General features: G+C 55.2%; 1 protein-coding gene across 1 annotated transcript in view; it reads right to left on the bottom strand.

The window, feature by feature from the left end:
* Positions 1–2177: 2177 nt before the first annotated feature.
* The window catches only part of OLFML2B (olfactomedin like 2B), a 25030-nt gene continuing 2458 nt past the window's right edge, over positions 2178–24749 (bottom strand). The window contains exons 3-9 of the mRNA XM_026089170.1: positions 23529–23792; positions 19102–19209; positions 12932–13108; positions 8645–8873; positions 4530–5093; positions 3692–3868; positions 2178–3237 (exon numbers count right to left, since the gene is read on the bottom strand). Of these exons, the coding sequence (XP_025944955.1) occupies positions 2636–3237; positions 3692–3868; positions 4530–5093; positions 8645–8873; positions 12932–13108; positions 19102–19209; positions 23529–23792 (2121 nt within the window). The 3' untranslated portion in view covers positions 2178–2635. The remainder of the gene's footprint in view (positions 3238–3691; positions 3869–4529; positions 5094–8644; positions 8874–12931; positions 13109–19101; positions 19210–23528; positions 23793–24749) is intronic.

Genomic DNA, 24749 nt, shown 5'->3' with positions numbered 1-24749 from the left:
TTCTTCGGGAAAGTTTTGCCCTTTGCCACGTAGTCAGCGCGAGCCGCGCAGGCCCCCGTCCCCTCGGCGCTGGAAGTGCTGGGAAGCCGCCGGGCTCGGCCAGGCTTTTGGCTGCGCTCCTCGCACCAGTTCGATTTTCCTGGCCCCGGCCCCACCTGACTGTGGGCCAGCTTGCACAAGAGTCAAAAATAAGAACCCCGGCCGTGCCCCAGCCRGAGGCACGCAGCTCCCCCGGCCCGGGCGGAGGCGGCCGCGCGGCCCAGCTCCTCTCCCAGGAAGGGGCCGGGCGCCGGGCTGCCCGGGGCACTGGCAGCGGCGGCCGAGCTCTCGGGGTGACCACCGTGGGAGCAGGGGCTGCGGCTTGGCACGCGTATGGCCCCAGTGAGGCCAGYGCAGGCCAGCAGGGCCGCGGCGCCTTGGAAAGGACTGGTGGCGGAGGAGCCCGGCCTTGGGGCTGGCACAGAGCGGTGTCGGGGGGACTTGGGGCGCTGCTGGCAGCCCCGGGGCCTCAGCCTGTCACCCGAAGGCTCCAGTGGCAGAGGGCACCTTCAGGCCCTCTCCTCCGACCTAGTCCTACTACCTGCATCCTTAGCACTGAAGGCAATAAAACGGTTCTCTTTTTTTATTATTATTTTCCTTGTTAATAGTGTTTTTACTTCAGTGAGAGACTAAAAGGCAGACACAGCCTCTGCAGCTGGCAGACCCACAGTCCTGTCAGGGGCTTGGGCTGCTCTTGGTTGGCCTTGATGTGCCCTGTGTGTGGGCACAGCCCTGGGCATGGCCCCGCCGCTGCCCCGGGCGCCCGGGGCTGCCAGGCCAGGGGCTCTGGAGGCGCTTGGGCTGCTCTCGCAGTGCCGCGCCAAGCCCAGGGGCTAACCAACGTGGAAAAATAAAAAAGTGTACTCGACCGAATGGTCCCTTCCAGCCCACGCAGCGTGACTCAACTCAATTTGTAAACTGGCAGCCCCAAGMCCCCCAAAGCCAACCCCCGTCCCCGCCACGCACAAAGCAGCGCGCCCTACACCCTCCCCGCCGGGAGCGGGCAYGGCCTGGCGCGGCAGCACAGCGAGGCAACGGGCCAGGAGCCAGCACCTTGTACACCTGCGCTTGGCTTTTTGTATTTCCAAAAAGGCAAAGGGGTCTAGGGGAGAAYAGATGCCTTTAGTGGTATGTGATGTTTTTTCTCCATGGCAGAGTCAGGCTGCCCCAAGATGGACATACGGATAACGCGTGCGCTTGCCATACCTTGCACTCATCCAGCATTGCCTCATTTCGCCGCTGGCTGCAGGGCTCCAGCCCATGGTCCGGCCCTGCCACGATGCTCCRGGTCCTTCCTTCCCGTCCCAGTGCTACCTGTGCCCACTGTGCTCTCCAGGACCAGCCATCGCTGTCACACAGCGCACCCTCCCCTCGGCAGGGCCAACGCGCACCTCTTGCCTTCCTTGTGGTTTTATGCCTGTGACCTGGGGAGTGAACCAGACCCAAAGAAAGCCCCAGACAGCTGCAACGGTGCTTGCTCTTTTATTATAAACAGCAGGTAAATACAAGATGCTGCCAGGCTAGGAAGGGCAGTGGCTGTGCCTCTGCGGCGGGCTGCCAGCGGCCAAAAGGGCCGAGGGGAGCAGGGAGGGAGGTGGTCTGGGAGCTGGGGTGGCCGCGGGYGCACGCTGGGACGCTGCAGGAGACGGAGCAGGCGGCCGGCCCCGGAGCAAGCGCCCAGGCCGGCCGGGGGCCCTCCCGGGTGCTGCCGCCGGGGCACGCGGCCCCCACGGCGGTGAACGGAGCGTGGCTCCGCGCCCGGGCGGCTCACCGCGAGGCCGAGCAGAGCCCTCACCCGGCAATATCCAAGGGGACTATCGTGGGTTACAGAACAAACGAACAAAAATCATCTACACGTATTTACAGTGCCCACTGCCGGCCCCCTGGCTGCCGGCACAGCCCCCAGCCCAGCCGGCTCTGGCCCCCAGGGCTCCCCGGTTGGAGGGAGCCGGGACGGGAGCGGGCTCCGGGGGCGCGCGGCTGGAGGGAAGCGGCAGGGCTAAGCGAGAGCGGACGGTCCCAGGCGTCAGCGCCAGCACCACGGGCTGCCGAGCCGTGCTCGCCGCGGACCGTACAGCAGCGGCTCGGGGCACCTGGGGAGATGCTCCAAGAGAAAGGACATTTCCACTACGACACGCACACCCTCCACAAGGACAGGCCGACACCAGTGTCCCGCTGGGACCTGTTGTGTGAAGCAGAAAGGCCAGCTTTGCACCAGATTCTTAGTTTATTGCCGGTTATTTTCATATAAAAACCCCACGGGCAGAGCCGTGTCTGGATCCCATCCTCTGCTGCGGCCTTCATGCTGGCCGCGCAGGAGAGCTGGGCTCTCCCCTCCTGCAGGAGTGGCCCCGCTGCAGACCGGCACCTCCGCGCTGCCCTCGGGCTCCCCATAAAAACAGAAGCAAGGTTACACCAAAGACAAAGGGGGTGAATCTGGCCCGGGGATCGATCCACGATCCACCTTTAAAAAAACAAAATGAACAAAACCCATCATTTACTCTTTGATTTGTACAAAATAATAATAATAATAATAATAACAATAATAATAAAAGGTGCTGGTGGCCCCTCACAGCATCCCACTGTCGCCGGGGTCTCAGTAGGCAAAGATCACGTGGTAGGTGACTTGGTGCCCATTGTCCCAGGCGTAGAGCAGGCGATCCTTGGGGTTATAGTCTATCTGGGTGGTGTAGGCATACTCRTTCTCAAAGAGCAGCCGGGGGATGATCTGGGTGTTGGTGTGCGTGTCAAAAGCGTAGGAGATGTTGGCGTTCCTCTTGTTGTAGCTGTCGACCGCGTAGAGCACCCCGCAGATGACGAAGCAGTTCCCGTAGAAGTTCTTGCGCAGCCCCGTCCGCCACGTGGTCTCCTTCTGGGTGCTGAGGTCGGCTGCGTTCAGCTTGCTGAGCACAATCACCTCCTGGTTGAAGCCCTCATAGTTGATGGCCGGGTAAATGACCCACAGGCCATTCTCATCCACAGCAAAGTCCACATCCGAGTGGCCCCGCCACCGCCACGGCGTGGACTCCTCGTAGGCCACGTCATGCAGCATGGCCCAGGCGGCCACATACCGCTGCTTCAGGTCATATTTGATGATGTTGCGTGTGAAGGCCCGGTTGTAGTAGAAGGACCCGTTGTAGACGACATGCCCCGTCCCAATCCAGCTGTACGGGAGCTTGTAGGAGTTGCTCCAGCGCCCTGAGGGGCAGGGACATTTTGCTGGTGAAACCCTCCCTTCACTTTGTGGTGCCTGTCCCCATCACAGCTGTTCCTGCCACCCTCTGCCCTCAAGCCCTGCCTGTGGTCCCTTCCCGGCCTTCATCCGCAGCCTGCTGTGGTGATCTCCTCCTGCTGCCTCGAACTCTCCTTTGGCCTGGTCTGCTCTGTCAAGGGCATCTTGCCACAATAGCCCCTCTTGGGCTCAACACTGCCCTAGGATAAGCCGGGCAAGAGCTGCCATGGGCAGCCAGTCCTGCCCCATGCTACAGGCTACCAGCACTGGAGAGGGGCTCCCCATCTCCACAGCTGAGAGGGTCCCCAGCAGGGCCCTGCCATGGAGCAGGGGCCCTGGGAACGGGGCATTATTTGCACCAGCTGAGCTGCAGCCAGGACAGTGCTGGGGACAAGGGGATTGGAGAAAGGGCTGGCCCACCTTGTTTGAAGTTGTCGAGGTTCCTGAACTCCACCAGCGTGTTCCCGTAGTAGTAGTTGGTGACGTAGATCCGCTCCTCCTTGGCTAGGGGGTCCTTCATCCAGGCGCCCTCATTGCGCCCGTATGTGTTCTGTGTCGTGGGCCCCGAGATGGTGGAAAGCGTGTCCTTGCAGCGCCCTGTGCGAGCAGAGAGAGGCTCGCGAGGCACAAGGCAGGGCAGCYGCACTGCTCTCCCCGCTCCTGCCGGGGCTATCACCCACCTCTGCCCCCGGCCGCTCGCCCTGTCCCCTTGCTGACCCAGCAGTTACCCTGGCCATCTCTGCCTGGGCTCCCCAAGGCCCCGTGTTGCTGGCTGGGTCCTGCACAGGGCTCACCACCAACTCTGCATGGCTCAGCCACATCTCTGCCTCGCAAGCCAGCCTGCCCCAACCAGGGCACAGCCCAAGCAGCGCTCCCCGGACCTGTGACATCTGCAGGCCACAGCAGGAACTGCTCCAAGGCTGCCTGCTGCCTCTGATCCATCTCCAAGGAGGCCTCTTTATGCCCTGCCCAACCCTGCAAACTGGGAGGGGGCCACATTAGGTTTCAGAGTGAACAAGCAAGTAAAACTTGGTGTCCTGGTAAAGCACTGTCCAGGCCCAGTCTCCATGGTACCTTCCATAGGTGATCAAATTCAGCTGTGCTGCATTTAGCAGGGTACCATCCACCCAATAGCGAGCCCTGGTGGGGGTCAGCACACGAGTTAAACTGGGGCACGAGCCAGCCACCGAGAGTACAGCTGAATCGGTGCTGGATTTGGGGCAACGTGCAAGAGCAGGGAAGAAGCGTACACACTCACCGATGATGTTCCTTATGTCCTCCTCCTCCAGGGCCTGCTTGGGGGTGGCAGGGATCATGGGGCTTGCTGGCATCRGAGGGGTGCTCACCTCTTCCAGAGCTCCCGGGCTGCTGCCAGTGGCAGGGCCAGAGCTCGTCCCCACGTCTCCTGCGGTCTGGACGGCGGTGGTGGCCGCGGCAGGGCTGGGGACGCCGCTGCTGCCTGCGGGCAGGCTCTCCGCGGTCGTGGGGGCCGCCGTGCTGGCCGAGGGGGAAGCCGTTGGCAGCTGTGAGGACTCTGTGCCCGCCACCTCTGTCGGGGCGGTCGCGGTCTCCGGGGTGGGGGACGGCTGGCCCAGAGCGGTGGGGTCTGGTGTTGGCTCCACGGACGAGGCAGGGGACAGGGGTGCAGTGGCCGTGGCGGCAGTGCTGGAGGCTGGCGCGGTGGCGGGGTCGCTGCCGGGGGTGGGCGGCCACCCCACCGGGGCGGGCTTCCTCGCGCCCTCGCCGGCCCGGCTGCTGGGCCTCAGGAGCTGGTCTTCGATCAGCAAATCCACCGTGTTGTCCCCGCTGAAGAGCTCGTCCTCTGCCGAACACACAGGCAGGGGCGTCAGGGAGCCGTGCCGCAGCCCCGCGGGCCGCGGAGCGCAGCCCCGCGCCCCCTCGAGAGCCTGCGCTGCAGCAGAGCGGGGAGACGGTGCCCGCGGGGCCGCGTCGGCTCGCTCCCAACCGCCTCCTGCTCCGCCTTCCCCTGCCCTTTCTCCAGCCTCTTTTGCACTAAACCCACCCGATTCAATTTCCAGCTGGAGATGGGCTGCGAGAACAGCAGGGGCTGGCAGCACCCGCGTTAGGCGGCCCGCGAGACCACGGCACATCTGCACGCAGCCTCTCAGACGCTGGCCAGGCCGGGAGGCAAAGGGCAGTGACTGGTGACTCGCAGAGCTGCGGCAGGCTGCACAGACAGACTGCCGTCACCTCCTGAGGGTGCGAGAAGGGACGTACGCGGCCACCAGCCTAAGAAGAGCCCACGAGGCGTGAGGGGCCCTGGAGAGCCAGCACCGCCGTCCCCATGACCCAGCCTGTACAACCCGCCCGGCTCACACACTTGGTGCTTGCGAGTACGAGGGTGGGCGAGCAGAGTGCCAGGGAGGCAAAACAGTTTTGCTCTAAGGATCCCCTTCCCCTCCTGTAAGGTCTGGCATTGAGCTTTGCTGCAGTGTTAGCAACATTTTTCCCTGCAAATATGCTCACGAAATACTGCTTGTTCTTGAATTGCTTTACACCAGCTTTCCAGMCGCCTGCCGTGTTTGCCTTCCTCCTGCTCTTGGTGACAGCCACGAGTGTGGTGGCCCTGCCTGGTGCTCAGAGTAAATGACCTCACCACTTGTTTTTTTGGGCTGCTATTCCCTCAGGTTTGAGAAAGAGGAGCCGAGCTGCTGTGTGCCCCTTCCCTGCAGCACGACCAAATGGCCAAATTGCTCCGTAGCCACCGGAGGTGGCTGCAGTTCCCTCCCCACTGCTCTTGGGGACTCCTGCTCCTTGCACCAAGGCTGGGCGCTGCTCTGGAGCTCCTCCAGGTTACTGCCTGGATCTTCATCTTGCTGGGRCAATGTTACCCACTAGGCTTCACTAAAAAGAGGTGCTGCCTTAGGTCTCACAGTCCAAACCTGGGTGCCACATGTGTCCCCAGGGCAGAGAAGGAGACCCACACCACAGTCACGGAGGTCACAGCACAACCAGCTGTGTTGATGGTGTCGCAGCTGTAGCCAAAAGGCTGCTTCCACTGCTTTGAATCTCTCGTGGCTCCTACCTGATGGGCACCACAGCCTCTACCTGCATCCAGCAAGATCTGGACTCTGCTGTGCTTGGCTAGGGGGCAGAAGCCATCCCCTCTGACCAGACATGGCCCCTCTGCACAGCCTGTCCAGCAGCTGCACCATTGTCCATGCAGATGATCTCATCCCAGGAGTGGGAAAGGTTTATGAAGACAAAATAGCTCTTCTGCCCACATAAGCTCAGTTTTTGCCGTGGGCCTTTTTCATAGGCCCCCTGCCATGTGCAGGCACCGGGGCGCATTTAAACAGTCTCTTTTGAAGACATCTGCAGCCAGATTCAACAAACATTTTTCTCATCCTCATTTGGAATTTAAGACAACAAAAACAACCAACAGTTTCTACCCTTCCTCATCTGGAGGTGGCAGTGCACATTCAGCCGCCTGCCCTTCCTGCACAAGGGCCGGACGAGACAACCCTGCCTCTGTGGTGAGATGTGACCCAGTAAGGTTTTGCGCTAGTGCCCGGCAGGCGGCACATTGCCCTCAGCGCTGCCTCTGTGCCCTGACTGCCCTGGGCATGTGCAAGGGTGCTCTCCCCAGCTACGTCCACAGGCAGCTTCAAAGCCCCTTCCACTACACTTTGCAAGCTGCACATCCCAACTTCAAACTGTTTGGCTGCTTTGGAGTTCCCCATGTTACACAGACAAATAATAACTTGGCGGGTAAATGATTTGCCAAATAGCATTTGCTGCAGTGATCCAGCCAGATCACACACATCCAACTCAGTTTGCCAAAATATATGACTCACCTAGACCACAGGGAACACTTGGGTGCAGGGGCTTTGGCTGCCACATCTCCAGACAGAAGCTGGCACGGGTGCCATTTCTTTTTTTGTGATCTCACCCATCTCATGAGTCAATGCACGGCTGCACTGACCTGACCTTGCTGCTGAGCCAGTTTTGCACAGAAAGGGCATTTGACTTGTTCGTTTGCGCTTGCAGGAGCTCCAATTTCTTTAGGGCTTAGACCCGTTTTCACTTTGGGAGTAGTGATAAACGGCACTTTGCAAACGGGTCGTGAAGCTACCCTGTGCCACGTGATGCCTTCTAGGCACCCCCGCCCTGAAGGAACCTTCCTCTGCCTGTTTTCCCCCTTCACCCTCCCAAGCCATTGCCACAAATGTCTCTAAGATGACATCAGGCAGGCAGATCTACAGGACTAACATACATAATAAACTTGCATTTACTTTTTGGAAAGGTGTTGATTCTGGGTATTTTAAGCAGTAATAGTGCCTTATTTCCTTAGCTACTATATATTTTCCTTGGAATAATACTGCGTCGTCATTCCCCCTCACACAATTCAAAGGCTGGGTGCCCCCATTGCTGTTTTCAGCAGTGATTTACCAATGGTCCTGCTGTTCTCAGTCAATATTCCCAGCTTTAGCTCCACAACACACCTGAGAAAAATAGGATTTGGTAGTTTCTTTTCCCTCCGTTCCATGTTTTCATCTCCTGTCTCTGTATTTCCATTCTGCAATTTCAGTTTTTCTGCTCTCTGGCCTCCTTTCAGAAACCACGTCTCCTGGATTAGCAGCTCATTTGTCCCCGCGGTTCACTAATTTCACTCATTCCACAATTGCGCCAGCAATGTTACACTAAATCTCTACATCCTGCTCTCGTCTTCCTGTCTCTCCTCCGCCTGCCCCGGCCACATAGGCTCTCCCTGCTGCTTGCATCTGCTCCCACAGTGCCCAGCACCAGGGTCCTCTCTAACAAACGAACGACTTCCAAACACCCTGGTCCTCCCGCGGCCCCCAGAGCTGCACTCCCCACGCCTGCGCTGCTGGACTCTCACCCCGGCCTTCCCGCCACGCAGCGTGCCATTGCCAAGCCTCCCGCCTTGCCTCAGCCCCGTCCCTCGGCACACAGCTCCCCTCTCTTCACTGGCTCCTTACGCCTTCACAGACCTGCTCATCTTCACTGCTCATCTCCTCCYGCCTCCAGCCCCTCCTCCTCTCTGCAGCGACGCCACATGCTTTGCCCACACGTTCCCAGGGGATGAGAGGCAGGATTCAAGGGCTGGGGCAGCAATAACAGGAAGCGTCTGTTTCTAAGAGGATAACACAGAGTTGCAGCGACTTGGGACGACTGCCCCACAGCCCCGCGTTCCCACACTAGCCTGTGCACGCTCACAAGTGTATTCTTCCATTGATGACCACTGCAGAAGGTACTGCTGTCCTCGGCAAGCACAGATAACCACGGAGCAGAGGGGAGAGGGTGCAATGTAGGTGCTGGTTTTGCCTGCCACACTGCTAAGGGGTGCAGATGAACGTTAAGTCAGATGTGCCTACAAACCCAACTCACGTTGCTCCTCGATGTCATTCTCCGAATCTGTGAACTGGGCCTTGTAGTAGGTCACCCCTCGGACGATGGTGGGTTTGGAAGGAGGCCGGCTCCTTATGTGTAGGTTCCTCTGCAAGAGCTGCCTTGACTTCTCATCCTCTGAAACAAGGTGCAGCTCCGGGAGGGACTCGACGGAGTTGATCTCCTGAGAGATGGTTTCATCTTTCAGGAATCTTTCTTCATATTTTCCCTGGAGGAGACACAAGAGGTCATTACATGATTGGCCAAAACACACAGCCGTGCTTTGGGGGAAGGGGCATGAACTCCACGCTGGTCACTCCGGCCAGCCAAGCTCTGGGTAGGATGCTGTGTCCTCCCTCATTTGTCAAGGCCACTTGCAGTCCCTTCTGCCACAGGAAAGTCCTGTGTAATGACTAGAGACAAATGACTTGGGAGACCAGCATTGCCACTGCATGACCTTGTGTGCCACCCTGCAAACACAGGCTCTGCCGTTCATAAGGCACATGCTACGTGGATGTGGCAGATGGGATGTACAGGCTGCACGGGGAGATCCCCACTGCCTCAGGGCTAGCATTAGCAGGATACGCTGACTTACTGCTCAAGGCTTCGGCTCCCTGCAGCAGCTCATGTGCACACCGGACCAGCTGCCACTGCCTCACACCCACAGGGCGCCTCCTTGCAAAGCAGGGACCTGCTGGGGCCAGCGACCAGCACCGGACCACTAGCAACAGCACGCTCCGTGTGCGGACAGCTGAGCTTTAGTACAGCAGCTCCAYTGGCTGTCCTTTAGCACGTCCGCTGCCTCTGCCTCAGGCCCATTCCTACAACACATCTGCTGCCTGCGGAGCAGGTGGTGTTTTAGGGAAATGTTCCTAGCTCTGGGACTGTAACAGCAGAGGATGAAGCAATAAAGCCAGCAGAGACAGACTGACTTTCCCCAGGGGAAAAGGATCTAGATGTGACAGCAGACACAGGCTATGCCCTAAAAGGACACATTCCCCTACCATTGCCCATAACGCAAGAGAAAAGGAAAATGCTTTAATTAGGAGAAGAATCCAGGCCTGGAGAGAGGCTGGATACAGCTTCCCAGAAGGGTTGGGAGCTCCCTGAGGCTGGGTCTGGGAACCCAGCGCTCAGGCAGCCACCAGCTGCAGCAGCTCATGGTTGAAGGATTTCATCTCATTAAAGAAAAATGGAAAGACAGCCCGAAACATTGAAGTGATGCCCACTTGGCTGAGAAGACAGGCCCAGGATTCCTTCGAAGTCCTGCCGCAAGTAACAACAAGAAAGGGGGAATTTGGGGAAATGAGGTCATTTGGGGTAATAAAAGCCCTGTGCTTTGCACTCCTGCCTGGACAGGTCTGAAGCCTCTCCAACAGTCACTTGATCCTGTTCCCATGCAGAGCCTCTGCTCAGGTTACGACACAGAACGAGCCTGGCGTGAGTGCCTGAAGCCTGGCAATGGGAGGCAAAGCCATTTAGCAGCCGTGTCCTCTGCTCTTTGGGCAGAGCAGCCTTCTAAAGGGCTGCTGTCCATGCAGTTTGGTCTCCTGGGGCTATTGCAACAGCTGAGGCAGCAGAGAGGCTGGTTGGGAGCAGCAGCAGGGGTGGGGGGTGCGGGGGGGGATGCGAAGGCTGCTGGACAGTTTGCTAGGAGCTCTCTGCTGTGGGGAATAGCCTACCAAGGAGAGCATGCTGGTACCTCAGGCTGGGTGCGTTTCCCCACCCTCAGACCCCTGGTATAGCTGTGGGAGCCAGCCTTGGCCTGCCCTTCTCCTCACCGGGGCTCAGGAAACCCACCCCTACCATAGGACCCAAAACACCTGTTCTCAGCCCATCATGGATCATTTCTTCTGGAGGCTCCTGTCTCATAGCTGACCTGAATGCCCTGGGCAGGCAGGCCAGTCGCAGGATGTCCAGTGGTGCAGCAAAACCAAGAGCTGGATTACGTGGGGGACAGCAACCAGGCAAACTCCTGGAGGAAACCCTCTTCCTCTGTGCAGCCCGGCCCCTGCACCTAGAGGGTAGGAAGTTCCCGTGGCAATGAGCAGGCTTTCCTCACCAACTAGCCGGGGAGCTGAACATCTCCTCCTTGTCTGGAGCTAGGAAATGATGCAGGAATGTGGCGTTTTCTTCTGCCCTTGGGGCTGCCTCTGAGGCCATTTCCTCCCGCCTCCCCCTCCCAGCAAGATGCCTTCTTTTGCCCCTGCACAGGTGTCCCTGGAGTCAGGGCAGGGAGCAGCCAGGCTGCACCAGCCAGCACGGACCAGAGCAGCATGAGGCTGCCCCAAATTATACCACCGACAACAGCAAGGGCATCAGGACGTCCTGGGGGGACCAGTTCCCAAAATGCCCCTCACACTCAACACAGCAGTGGCACAAGAACCGCTGCCCCGCACAGAGCGGTCCCCACACTGGGAGCCTGCAGGGACCCTTCTGAGCCACCGCGGTCTGAGGCTGGGCTCTGGAGCCAGCGGGACACCCAAGTCTCTGCCCAGAGCCCGCGCAGTGCAGGAGGCGGCTGGGAAGATGCAGTCCCTCGGGGCGCAGGGTGGCACGCTGTCCGTCCCCCAAGCCCCCAAGCCCTGCTAATCAAAGGCTCTGAGCGACTTCRGCACAGAGATTCCCAGCGATTTCCAGCAGGCCCCACAATGACATCACTCTTTCCGAGCAGCAAGGCACTCGGCCGCCTCCGACCTCTAAAACCAACAACCCGCGGGAAGGGGGGGCAGCCCGGGAAGTGACTTGGTCCTGTTCCCTCCTTCGTCCCGGCTGCAGCTAGATTGTGCTGAGAGAAGCAGGCTGGAGTCTGAGGAACGGAAACGCAGTTTGCTCAGCAGGGAAGAAAATAACTCTGGGCCCATRTGTCTGGAAATGCCCTCTGGGCACTCCACAGGCCACAGTTACCTCGCGGTGCACGTGCTGAGCCGGAAGCTCAGAGCTGCTCCCCTCTGCCTGACACCGGGCCCCGACCCTTTCCCTGCCTGCGACGTGCCGGGGCCGCAGGGCCACAGCAGTGCGGGGAGCCGCGTGCTCCGGGGAGCTGAGCCGGGACCCAGCACGGGACAAGGCAGAGGGAGCAGGGGAAGGTGCTGTGGGAGGACAGAGCTCTGTGCTTAGCTCGTAGGACACAGCAAAGGTGCTTGCGGCCAGCAATGGAGCCAGCAGCAAGCACAGACCCTTAAAGGAGCAGGAGTAGGGGAAAGGGGTGGTGGACAAAGCCCTGCCAACTTTTGGGGAGCAGACATCGTGCTGTGACTGCTGTGTGGATAAGAGAGGGGTTTCTTTTCTTGCACAGAGCAATTACATGAGGCCAGAAATGCTAGAGCCTAATTACCTAGTGGCTAGCTGCTGTGACCAGAGCTGCTTACGCACAGCAGCCACAGTGCAAAGGCACCAACTGTCTTGGAGACCAGGGATGATGTGGAAGGGATCGAGCCCCTGCCAGAACGGAGGGGACTGGGCCACAAGGGACCCGGCACACTCGCCTGGGAGCTACACCATTACGAACACTGAAGTGTTGGATGATGCTGCTGAACCCACAGGGTGAGCTCTCCCCACTACTCCTGCACCCCACGCGCTGTGCCCTCAGCCACAGCATCCTGCTCTTCCAAAGGCCCTCTGGCACTTGCTGGCTGCAGCACCGAGGGGCTCCTTACAGCCCCGAGAGGCCACGCACAAGCAGCTGTTGCTGCATGGAAGCCACCTCAGCTGGGATGGACTGGACCCAACGCAATGGGGCCAAGAGCCTTGAGGTGTGCAGGCAGGGGGTGCTTTCGCCTGCCTTGTTGGAGACCCTCTGGGTGGAACCAGCACCAGCAGTCCTGGGTGAGGCCACACTGTCCCCTCCCAGGGCCCAGCTGTGACCCACCGCCAGGGTGGGAGGATGGCCTCCACCTCATGAAGGATTGGGGCATGCTAGCATGGATGGAAGCTGCTGGGATGCTCTGCTGGCTTGAGAGGTACAAGCACTTCACGAGGGCAGGCATTCACCCAGCAAGCCCAGAGCCAGAGCCTGGATGCTGCCGCGTGTTGTCCCAGTCAAGCCCAGGAGGATGGTGTGGTGGCTCTGGGGTGCCCCTTTATCATCAGGAGGGGCAGTGCAGGAGGATGTGGGGGCACAACCACCTCTTAGAGGGGACGGGACAGAGATGACACTCAGGGAGACCAGCTTCACTGCACAGGGCCAGTACTGCCCTATGATGGAGGGATGGGGACTCCTCTCCGCCCACTCTCAATGCCAAGGAAGCTACCAGAAGAGCTCTGCAGCTTGCTGAGGGGCCATACCTCCGTGTGCACGTAAGCAGCCTCTGCATCCCTCTGCAGTGAGCTCTCGATGTCAGCAAGGCTGTTGGTGATGAGGCTGGAGCGGTTCTCCTTGTCCCTGCGGTGGGGTTCCTGCAGATGCTCCTCCACGTCTGCTCCCTCACTATGGCTCTGCTGTGTGAAGTTCCTGGACATGCCCTAGAAGAGCAAAAGAAAGGAAGCTTTACTCCAGCTTCTCCCATGCAGCCAGATCTCTGCCTGCTCACTACTCTGCGACAGGGGATGCTCCACAGCACCCAGACCAGCAAGCTCTGTGCTCCTGGGCTGGGCTCACACCCATGCTCCTCCACAGAGTTGTGCATTTACACTGGCTGAGAAGGTGCTCCTGGCCCCTGTGGGGACCCAAAACCACATCCCTGGTGTACAGATCTCCAGATCCACTCTGCCACAGGGCCTTATGGAGCAGGGGTGCCCCATCAGTTGGGGTCAGGGATCCTGCCTGGGGCAGCAGCTCTAGCAAAGAGCTGTACAGCTCCACACTGCATCCATGTCATGGCACTAATTACACCTTGTCTGGCACTACCTTTGCTCACTGCAGAGATCTTCAGGGGATCAGAACTGCTGTAGTAAAGCAAAGCTTGTGTTAAACTGCTTAGACACCCTGAGGGACCTAGCTAACCAACAACCACAAACATCACCTCCTCTGCTTTGTTTCCACCCATGCCTTGTGCCGACAGGGTCATGGATCCTGCCTAGGAACTGAGCTCCTTCGTTATCCTGGGTGGCCCTCAGCTCTGAGAACAGCAGAGACCACTGCCTTCTCCAGGAGCAGTGATAGCTCTGCTAACCACAGGGTTTGTGCAGGTCACAAACCACCCACTGACCTGGGTTCCCACACCAGCACAACAAACAGGGACTGAATCATGGAGAAACATGCTTGACATTTCAGGGAAACATCAAAGCTCCAGGATGAGAGCTGGTGCAATGGAGAATGTGGAGACAGGCTGTCTTCTCCAACAGTTTCTTGTCCCCACGGCTATAGCTTAGGCTCCCTTTCTGCCTTTCATCTCTTCTAGGTACTGCCTTGAACCTGGGAGGCTAAAGAGCCTTAYGCCAGCAGACTTCCCCTTTGTCTTTGTCCCAGGAAAGTGGCCTCAAGCCTCCTAAAAAACCCCTTAAGCCATTCTTGACAGTCCATAAAAGGAAGAGGACAGGACAAACCAAAACATCTTAAGTCTCATCCTTTGCCAGTGGGTGCGTGGCCTTATCCAAGCATCCTGGTGAGTTCAGCTCATCTCCCATGAAATGAAGACTGACTGATCCCATTTATTAATCCCACTTTTCTAGCAGGGACCTGTCCTGACTGGCAGGGGTGGGGTCAGCTCTGCCTGTCTGACCCCAGAGGCAAGTTCTTGAGGTCATCAGCACACTCCTCTGGTTTGGAGAACGAGAAGCCCGAGCTTTTCTAGCTCCCTGCAAGCTCCAGACACAACAGCACTCAGGAGAGCTTTGCCAGCCCTTGCCAGGCATACCAGCCTTGCGTGCATGCCTGGAAAAACCCAGCCCCACGACCTGCAGAGCTTGTGTTTGCATGGTGGCATCCAACCCTGCACACTCTGTGTTCAGGGACTGCTCCTCCCCACCACCCTCTGCTCCCATGCAGAGAAGGAGAAGCTGGGGAGAGTAGGAGAGCCAATGTCCCCTCAGAGAGCTGTCCCAGGCCATGGGAGAGCTGTGGCTCACTGCACCTTGCTGGGCAGGAAAATTCCCTTGTCCTTCCCAGTCCCCCAGCTATGGGTATACCTTGTATCCAAGGCTTGCTGTGGTCTCTGTCCATAACTTCCGGATCTTTTCTCTCTCAAATGGCAGCTGCTTTGAATAGATGGCACATCAATCAAAGCATTTTTGCATAGAAACTGGAGGCAGTTTCTCCTGATCTTTCATTTTAAAACTGTGCTGCCATTAATTCCTCCTAAAATCCTCCGTGACCTTCATCTGCGACCTCAAATTGCCAGCTGAAGCAACAGCTGCAAGCTAAAATCAAGCCTAGAGAAATGAGTGGCTCTGGCTCAGGCTAGCTGCCTCGCTAGAGAATGCCTTAGCTCTACAGACCAAATACGCTGGGGGTTTATTCCCTTTACTGACATCGTTTGTATAAAATACCTTATTATACTGGGAACAACTCATTACCTTCTCCTCTATGCAAAAATACCATCCTAAGCTCATTTAAGCTTCTACACCCCCTCCAGGATATCTGAATTCCCAGTTTTTACCCAGGCTTTGTGAGTCACAGCTTTATGATCCAATTTGGAGGCCAAGTCCAATAATACACGACTTTCCAGTAAGCATTTTGCTGTAGTAAGAACAGGAACAGGGAAGCTCATGACGCTGTCCTAGGAGTGTCACAGCAGCAGAAGCAGCTTTGACATCCTCCTTTCAGGAGAGTGGCTGTTTCCAGTGGCCTCCTGTTCTTGTCACTTCTGTGTAACATTTGGCCTACGACATGCTCTGGGGCAAAATCTGTCTCCATCTGAGTGGAGCATCACCACCAAAGAGCTGGCCTGCGATGCTCCTTGAGGTCACTCAGCTGCTCTGCTGGGGAGCAGCTGCTGAAAAGGCGCCTGGGAGCTGTGCACAGAGGCCAACCCTTTGAAGCAGTGCCAGGTTCTTGTTCAGCATCTCAGCTGTCCTTCACATCAGAGCCCGTGGCCTACCCAGGGTGTGATCTCCCTTCTCTTGGCAGGAATTTACTTGCTGAGCCAGGAACAGGTGGCTTTTCACACCTGCTCCCTGCACCTGCCCGTGTCGCGGCCACAGCGCAGCGCCTGAGGCTCTGCCCGGCCCCAAACCAGCACGTCGGTGGCACGGGGGAAGCGCTGGCTAAGCCTTACCTTTGTCTTGACTTATCTTAGCTTAACCTTTGGCTCAACCATTGACAAGGTCTTTGAGGAACTCGCACTCTCAGCTCGTGACCTGACTAGTTGTGTCACTCTAGCCTGACCCGTTTAAACAGGACAACACCTAACAGCGCCCAGGACTGAGGAGTAAGCAGAGCCTGCCTGCCACGTGTGGTGTCCACGTTTCTTGGGTGATTCTCAGCACTGAGGGTGGCTGACTGTTTTGCACCTCCTTAGCAGCATCAGAAGCAGCCCTGCCTGCAGGATTAAGTGCATGGCAGGCAATGGGTAGGCACAGTGCTCAGAGCTGGGCTGTGTTCAGGGACCRTCTTCTGCCAGACCACCTAGTTCAGGGTCCCCCTATACCCCCGCAGCCATAAGCGAACACTGACAAAAGAGCAAGAACAGGGAAAGCATAGATGTTGCTTATCTTGGCACTCTCCAAGCCCCCAACCATTTTCAGTTACTTAGTTTCAGAGTCAGGCAAATTCATGGACAGCAGATCCATAAATGGATACCAAAAAGACTAGGCAGGGCTGTCTCTTCTAACATCCCTAATCCAATGACTGCAGATCACAGGAATTTCTGCACCACAGAAACCGCCCTGGTGTACTCCCCCTAAACAGCATCTCCTCTTGCCAGAGTCAGGGGCGGCACTGGACTGTCTGCCTGGTTGGTCTGTCCCTGTGGGGCCCTTCCTATACTTTCAGCTGGCCTTTTGTGTCCGCAGTTGCGTTCCCCTCTTCGAGTGAGCCCTGCTCACCCTGCCACGGAGCTGAACTCATTCCAGGAGCAGATCCACCGTGTCCGTGCAGCAGTGAGCCACCCCAACGGAGAGGCATAGCAAGGGACTGGCAGCACCGCTCCACACTCCACTCACTCTGGTTCCCAAATTATCAAAGACTCAGCAGCAAGCCCAAGTAACTTAACTGGAGAATAAGTCAAACCACAGGAAGAGGGTGGGATTGCAAACAAAAACATTGGTGTTTTATTATTTTTAGGCATCAAAACCCCTTTCCCCTTTTTGGGGGAATCACTCTATTTGGAAACCCAGAATCTTCAAGTCAGGTGCACTCCTCTCAGCTGTCTCATTTTTGACCTCTGAGATGGAGTGTGCCGTGCCTTCCCGAAACACTTTGCAAGTGGAATTTTGGCTTTATAAATCATTGCTTCTTGGCTGCTGGCTGCAGTCAAATGGGACTGCTCTGCACCGACAAGAATGTGGAATTACTGTCCCAGATACAGACCAAGGGAGAAAACTCCAGTATTTAATCTGGCAACCTGTTGCTACATAGCTGAACGCAGTTTGACAAACTGCAAACCATACACTGTACTAGCCAAAGAAATATTAAACTGTATGGAAGTAAAAATGAGTTCACTGAAAATCTGCTCTAAGAAGTTAAAGGTATTTTATCTATCTTTTTAGCAGTGTTGAGGATTTAGCTCTTTTTAACGCAAGCCAAGATGTAACTTGGCCGTTAAGGAATTTGACCTTCTTGGATACTAGCAGGCCTGGTGAGCATAGCCCAGCAACGCCCCGAACCTCTCACCCTGACATCAAACAACACACAAGCACCCAGTCGAGAGCAACTATTGAGCCAGTTCAGACACAAAACCGAGAAGAGGAGAAACTACCTCAACAGCAGGCCAGCCTGACCCTGAGGCGAGGCGCTCATCGCAGATAAGGCAAACCATATCCTTGCCGGGAGATCAAGGGAGGTTATTAAGCCCTCTGCTTGGCCCTGGTGAGGCCTCAGCTGGGATCCTGCCTCCAGTTTGGGCCCCGAGGCATTTGGGGAAACTAGAGGGGTTGGAGGAGGCTGCCAGGGTGGTCGGGGCCTGGGGCAGGGTTGACAAGGAGCAGTGGAGGGAGCCAGGACGGGTCAGGCTGGGCCAGAGGCGGCCGAGGGGGCCTAACCGCAGTCCGTGGCTGCCTGGGGGCAATTGCAGAGGTGATGGAGCCAAACTCCCCTCYGCAGGGGCAGGCGACAGACCGGGGGGCAACGGCCGCAAACCGCAGTGTGGGAGGCTCGGGGGGGACGCGAGGGCAAACACCTTCCCCAGGCAGGCAGTGCAGTCCTGGGATCCCCCTACACTGATCAGAGAGTTGAACGGCATTATTAAACGCTGGTCAGAGGAAGAACCACGAGCACGGCCTGCTTTATGTACCGATAGAGGTGTATAGGCCATCCAGTGCAGACAGAAAAACAGACCAGCTTCCAGGAAGGCAAAGCCCCCGTCAGGTTCACGCACGCACAGCTTCAAGTGCTCTACTGAATGATCCCGACTCTTCCTGTAAACCTGCAGCTCCAACATCCTTAGAGCACTGAGTGCAAATTTTTTCAAGTGAAGTTTCAGCTCTTACTGCCCAATATTAGGACTGTGTAACAATATATATTATAGCTGGTTGCTGCAATTGCTCTTAGCTATGACAAACTCTAGACATGGCATTTCTGAACTGGTTTTACTTTAGTTTTGTTTCTTTAGTTCAGTTCCTTTCATTTCGCTTACTTCAGTTTTAGTCCAACAAAGTGAACTTCTTCAAAACAGTGTAAAAATCAAGTAGCTGCGTCCACACAAAGCGTTTTCCCACAATTCTTTAAGAGCTCTTTGTGCATAGATGGTTTGGCCCATGGAGATTTCTCAAGAGGAAAATAAYGGGGCTGAAGAAGTGATTTGTGCTGTTCACCCAAAAAGCCTCTGCATCTGCTTTTTGATAATGCTTGAAAAAGCCTCTGCTGGGATATGGACATCAGACTGCAGTCAAGGCTCCTTTTCTCCTTCGCTCTGAGTACTCAGATGCATGCTGAGCCAAAATTTGGCAACCTGAGCCTCTGACTGGGCCCTCAACATACCTCAATGTCTGCGCTGCGGGATCTTTCATGATTTTGCCCCAGCTTGCAGGTCATTATCCCACAAACAGTCAGACAGGGGATTTTCAAAGAGCCCACCAGTGGGATCTGCGGAAGCATCCTCTTCCCGGTCACACGAGTGCCTTTCATCACCTCAAGCCTTTCTCAGATCTGACCCTGCGCTGCTTGAAAAAAAGTGGGACTGTGGCACCTAACCCAGTCTGATGCATTTGAAACTGTCCCCAAACGATCCTTTCAGGTGATGCACCCTGTCACACACAGTACTGACAATAACCAAGCAGCAGAACTAAATGATAGTTACTTAATGTCTCTTCCACAAGAAATAAGGCCCTGAATGCATCAAAGGTACCAAGTACTTGATTTTAAGTAAGTCCTACTGAAGGCAACAACCCCAAATGACAAGAAGTGGGACCTGTCTTACCTCCTCAAGCTTTTCCACCCGGCCCACCAACTTTGTTGTGACTGAGTGCAGCTTCAGAAGGTCTAAGCCATAAAATGCACTTTCCAGCATCTCGATGATGGAGGACAGCTGTAAGGCAAAGAGCAGACAGTCAACGGGATATGCTATAAAATATCCTGCATTGTTTCTACAGCTTAAAGTCAAGGGTGATGCATGGATTTGAGCACAAAGATTTTATTAAAAAGTAAATGCACAGACTAAACTATCTCCACATTTACACAAGTCCCTGTTAAAATTAGGATGGACTGTGGAAATATTAACAACCAGTCATTAGACCTGCAAAAGCTTTTTCTCAGTTAGGTAACATTAAACATGTGAGCACCTCATAGGATGGCAGGCTACTTTTCTTCTCCAGCAAGATCTGTGTCTGAGGGTGAAAACTGCATTTCAGAGGGACAGGAGAAAATCCAGAAATCATTGAAAAATACAGTTAAAAAAAACAAAACCAACAGTAAAAGACAACAGTACCAGCTAGTATCCTTGGAGCACCACTCTGCATTCAGGAGATGGTTGGATGCTATTAATGGGCCTTTCTTTCCATCTGGAAAGCATGTATCTCAGCCCTCCAGCCCTGCCGCGCTGCTGCAGCAGCCAGGCACACAGCATGCAGAGCTGCGCACACCACCTCTGCACAGCATCCGAGGTTCGGGATCATGTTTTGGGTGCTGCAGTTTTAGTAATTAGTAATGAGAGCAAGGGGAAGCCCTGCACTCGCTTCCAGTGCTAGATGAGGTCTCTTACAAGCCCAAATGTTTAGCTACCTCCCTCTGGCCCCCAACTGACATGACTGGCAACAAAAGAGGCAATGAGTGAACCAAAGCTCAAATAAAAGCGCGTTTGAGACCTGATTCTGGGTTCATGCCATCCTATGCTTTTATCCCAGGAACACGGAGAAACTTACTGAAAAAAATAGTCATGAAAGCAACAGAGAGAAATGAAGCGACTGAAATTCAGTGCCAGGCTGGCAACAGCTTGCTGTCCTGGAGAAAAAAAACGTATTAGAGGGATGCCGTCTACTGCTGTCTCCTTCAGCCACCCATTTCAGAGATGCACCGTGCTACTCATCACCTTCCCTTGGTGCAGGGCTGCGAGTCACAACACCACGTGTACCTGCACCCCCTCGCCCCTCCTGCTCCGCACCGCTGCCTTCCCTCCCACACAAGCCCAAGCTCAACAGCCCAGGCTTACAGCCCCCGCAGCTGAGAAGCACTTTCCAATACATAGGAATTACTATAAGAGAGCAACATTTCTCCCAGCAACTAAAAACTGTTCGACAGAGCTCCATAAACGCGGCAGAAGTACAGGCAACACTACTGGTAGCACACTTGAGTTTCCACCTCGGCCTCTGTACTCTCCCTGTGGAGCTGACAGCAAAGGAAAGCTTTTTGTGCCAAATAAAATGGCAGCATTGAGAGACAAGGATTGTTTTATGGCTACACATCTACTTTCCACTGGGAACCAGACCGAGACAACCAATACAATGCATGTGAACTGCCAGATAACCACTAGAGAAATGCACTTTCCCTCCAGGCTGGATCATTTCCATCCACACACAAAGGTTGTAGACTTCATTAAGTGCCTTCCAAATCACCCTGCACACGCACTCATCGCAGTTTTGCATCTAAGACACCAAAAATGCAGGCCACGCCTACTGAGTGGGGAACCAGCAAACTACGATTTTGCAAAAATAGACACGTGCGATTTGGCTTCCCCTTGCCAACACCAACTCGGCCCTCCCTGAAACATCATACTGAGGCACGTGCCAGCTAATTCTATTTCCTTCACTTCATCCACTACGGACTTTGGATTTCACTAGCCAGTAGTCCACAGATTCCCTTGGGACGTTCTCAAAAGCTAGGATCTCTCCCCAGCTGGGATGCCCAGCTCGGCTATTTGACACCTGCGTTCCTTCAGCACTGGAGTGACCCAGCAGCGTGTCTCTGTTCCCTGGGTTTAGCTATCCCATTCCTTACCTTCCCAATGCTTCCCTCAGGGAGGCATCCTCCAGCCCACCCATCGTCAGGGAGGGCTCTCACTTCTGGAAACTTCCCACAGCTTTCCCACATATGGAGTACTGGGGGTTTTTGAGTCAGAAGAGAAAAGCACCCCAGTGGGTGTTAAAAACACAGGTTTCCACATTAGAAATAAGGCACAACTCTTAACTGTTCCCAAGCTGCTAACAAAGGTGATAGCATGTCCCTTCTGGAACATGCAAACATGATGCTCGTTGGAACAGCAAAGAGGGTAAAAATGCTTGGACTGCTGTGTGCAGTAAGGTGACCTGTCCATCCGCTGATGAATGTGGGAGCTACTTCTCATGGATGATTTAAGAGTCGGAGATGTGTGCTCTTGTGCCTCTTGACTTCTCTTAAGACAGGTCAGTGTTCCTGGTTTGTCTGACCCCAGGACGGACTTAATGCTCTGTGAGAAAGCAAGCCTGTTTTCACAACTCCCGTGGTTTGACTTCTACAGCAAAGAAAAAACCCATGTGTATATATTTGGATAAACCTTGTGAAATCGTTTGGATGTGGATCCTTGCAAAATGAGCTCGGAAGACTGGGCCAGTTCCTAGAGGACAAACGTTCACACCGCAGCTGGCTGTGAGCAATCCCCTGGAGGGAAAAGTCAGCCAGAGCCAAGCTCGGAGCTAGCCACAAAGTCTGTGCTCCTCCTGGAGGCTGAGCGGCTCTCAGAAACAGCCTGTGGGGATGCGGAGAGAGGTTTGCGCTGCGTGTGGAGGAGCTCTGCCTGCCTCTGCATAAGAGACTTTACATGTGGCTCTGTTGCCCCGGTGGGAGCCCTCTTCCCCAACCACAGAGGGCTCACAGCTCCTCATCTGAGTCCAAGCCAGACGTTCTGGCTTCTCCCATAGACACAGGACCAACGAGGAACTCCAGACCATGATTTGTCCTACCCAAAAGTGATGGATGATCTGTCTGTGCCTGTTTATCTTCCCTAGCTGCAGGGGAGCTTGGACAACAAACTGCTAGCTGTCTGCACTCTGACAAGATGAAACACACCCTCTAGCTCCAAATTAATTAGAAAAAACAAATCCTGCTAACGCAGGCGGGAGGCTGCCCCTCAGCACCCGGGATGATGCCTGAATTCCCATCTGAGCTGGGACTACCAGTGCTCCCACAGAGACATGTCCCATCACCATACCCACGAGTACCACCAACTCTCACCCTTTTTCTCTGGGGAGACCACAGGGCTGGACACAACCTGCTCCATGCCAGTGGCCATTTAGGGAGGATTTCTGCTGCCTTACGCAGGTAATAGGGAGACTCTGCAGGGTCTGACTCCAGCTGCTAGGCCAGCAACAGTGAGTATCAAGTAAAAGTCAAGAGTGCTTAAAACCAACGCTGTCACATTTAGACAGTAAAATACTAAAGAGGTTTTAATATCAGAACTGCCACTATTTAAGAAGAACAAAACCCATTATCCTATCAGCCCATCTCTGTTAGATGTGCATCATGCTCTCCCATTGGCACATCAGCAGCTTTCATCCCATGGAAACCAAAATGGCTTTCCACATGGATCCTCTAAAGCCCTTCTCTTTGCAAAGGGCATGAGATCTGGCAGCTGTTAAACAGCGCAGCCCTCCAGGGAGTACTCAATGACAGCCAAAGGGCAGAGAGCAGCCCAGGCCTTCCTGGGTTTACAGCGCAGCAAGCCAGTATCGACCCCCAGAGAACACAGCACGAACTGAGCAGTGTGTTTCAGAGCTACCAGTGAATCATCGAGTGCAGCTGCTTAAATCAATCCCTTAATCTGAGCTTGATTTTTACATAAACCATGCAAGTATAAGAGCAACAGTGGATTTTTTTAAAAGGAAAAAGAGCAGAAAAAAGAAAATTTTAAAAGCTACTATGAATATTTTGATGAGTTGGCCACATTAGGGGCCCTATTTGGAGCAGGCAACGTCTGCTGAAAATACACTGGGCTCTGCTCTTTCCTGAGGCGCACTCTCGCTACTCTGCAGAGCTCACTTCTTTGAGCTAGCGGTCCGGCACACGAAGTTTCCAACACTGTGAGCAGTGGTTCTGGCCTGGGCGTATGAGCCATACCCCAAAGGTCAGCTGAATAGCTTTGCTATATGGATTGCGGAGAACAGCGCTGTCCAACTGCCTGTGAATATTTTGACGCTTGCCAGGTGGTGGCAGCAATTTTCCCAGCTTAGAGAGGGCTTTTTGTACATTCTCACAGCCAAGCCCGGACATGGATAACTTTATTGGAAAAGACAATTCTTCCGTTTGGGTCTGTGCACTGCAGACCTGCTCCTCCTGCCAAGATAAGGCTGCAAGAGAGCAGGGTCTCAGCAGCGTGCCCCCTTCACAGAACGTGCCATCGCGACAGGAGAAGACCCTGAATTCAAACTGCACTTGTACCTTGAGGTCGCTGCTCTCCGCTTCCCGGAGCTTCTTCAGCCTGAAGTCCCCCTCGCAAGGATTCAGTGCAGAAGGGGGTGCCACACACGCACACTTGCAGCTGGGTCCAGATGTGATGGTTTCCACCGTGTAAAAGTCCTCTGCTTTGAAAGAGCCTTCGTTAATCCTCTGGCAGGCGCCACGGCCAAGGGGTCTGACCAGACATTTACACCGGCAGTTGGAGCCTTCAGACACTGCCTTCACCTTGTCGTAGTCACCTAACAACTGAGCACACACACAAATAACCGTGAGGCCATTTAGCCCAACAGCAGGTTAACAAAGGTCTTGCTCTGCATTTGCGCAATCTAGTTTTTAAGGACAGTTTGGACATCCTGAACCTTGAAAAAACTGGCTGGCTTCACTGACCAAGAAGTTTTCTAGAGAGTGCCTAGCTTTACAACCCCTACCTGCATGGGAAAAAGCAAGCTTCTTCCAACAGTTTCCCCACACACACACTTTCTTTGCATAAAATGGGCCTAGCCACCCCATCCTGCTGTCTTTTAATGCTTTGGGTCATTCTGAAGACCAGTGAATCCGGTAAGTCACCTGCTACCCTGAGCAAAATTTCATTTCAGAGGCAAACAGGGTTGGGGTGCACAGGAAGGGTGACTCAAAGTAACCCTATAAGCAGTGTAACCTGGCGGTAAAACAGCGTTTCTGATCAGCCTCATACAATGCCAGGAATTTCCTTTACGGAGATTTGCAGAAAGAGCTTCTGAAAGCCCAAGCACAAAAATAACTTTGACAGTATGTTTCCAATAGTCTCCAAGTTAGCTATTTCCAAGGGCAGATAATAACACACAGTTTGATCAGCCAAATCTAACAGAAACCTCCACCGCATCCCGCTGGCAGGGAAAGAGTCTGGGTCTTGGATCCTTCCCTGCTGCACACAAAGAAGCTCCACCAGTTCTCCCCCAAGAAGTTCTCCGAGTCCCCCCAGGGAAACGTCCCCTGCAGCAGTTCACAGAAACAAGAAGACAGAGGCTGTGAACTGCACCCCATCGGGCTCTGCTGAGTTCACTGTCCGTGGCAGCACCCGGGGCACAAAACCCCTCTGCAGCTGTATTCACCCAACACCTGCTCAGCACCATCCAGCACACGCACAGCACCACCCCGCATGCACCCCACGCTGCCCGGCACCATCCGGCACACGCACAGCACCACCCCGCATGCACCCCACGC

The sequence above is a fragment of the Apteryx rowi genome, unplaced genomic scaffold, assembly GCF_003343035.1.
Source record: "Apteryx rowi isolate R43461 unplaced genomic scaffold, aptRow1 scaffold_80, whole genome shotgun sequence".
NCBI classification, from domain to species: Eukaryota; Metazoa; Chordata; class Aves; order Apterygiformes; family Apterygidae; genus Apteryx; species Apteryx rowi.
The sequence above is the reverse complement of the archived record's forward strand: the minus strand, read 5'-3'. Positions and strand labels throughout refer to the sequence as shown.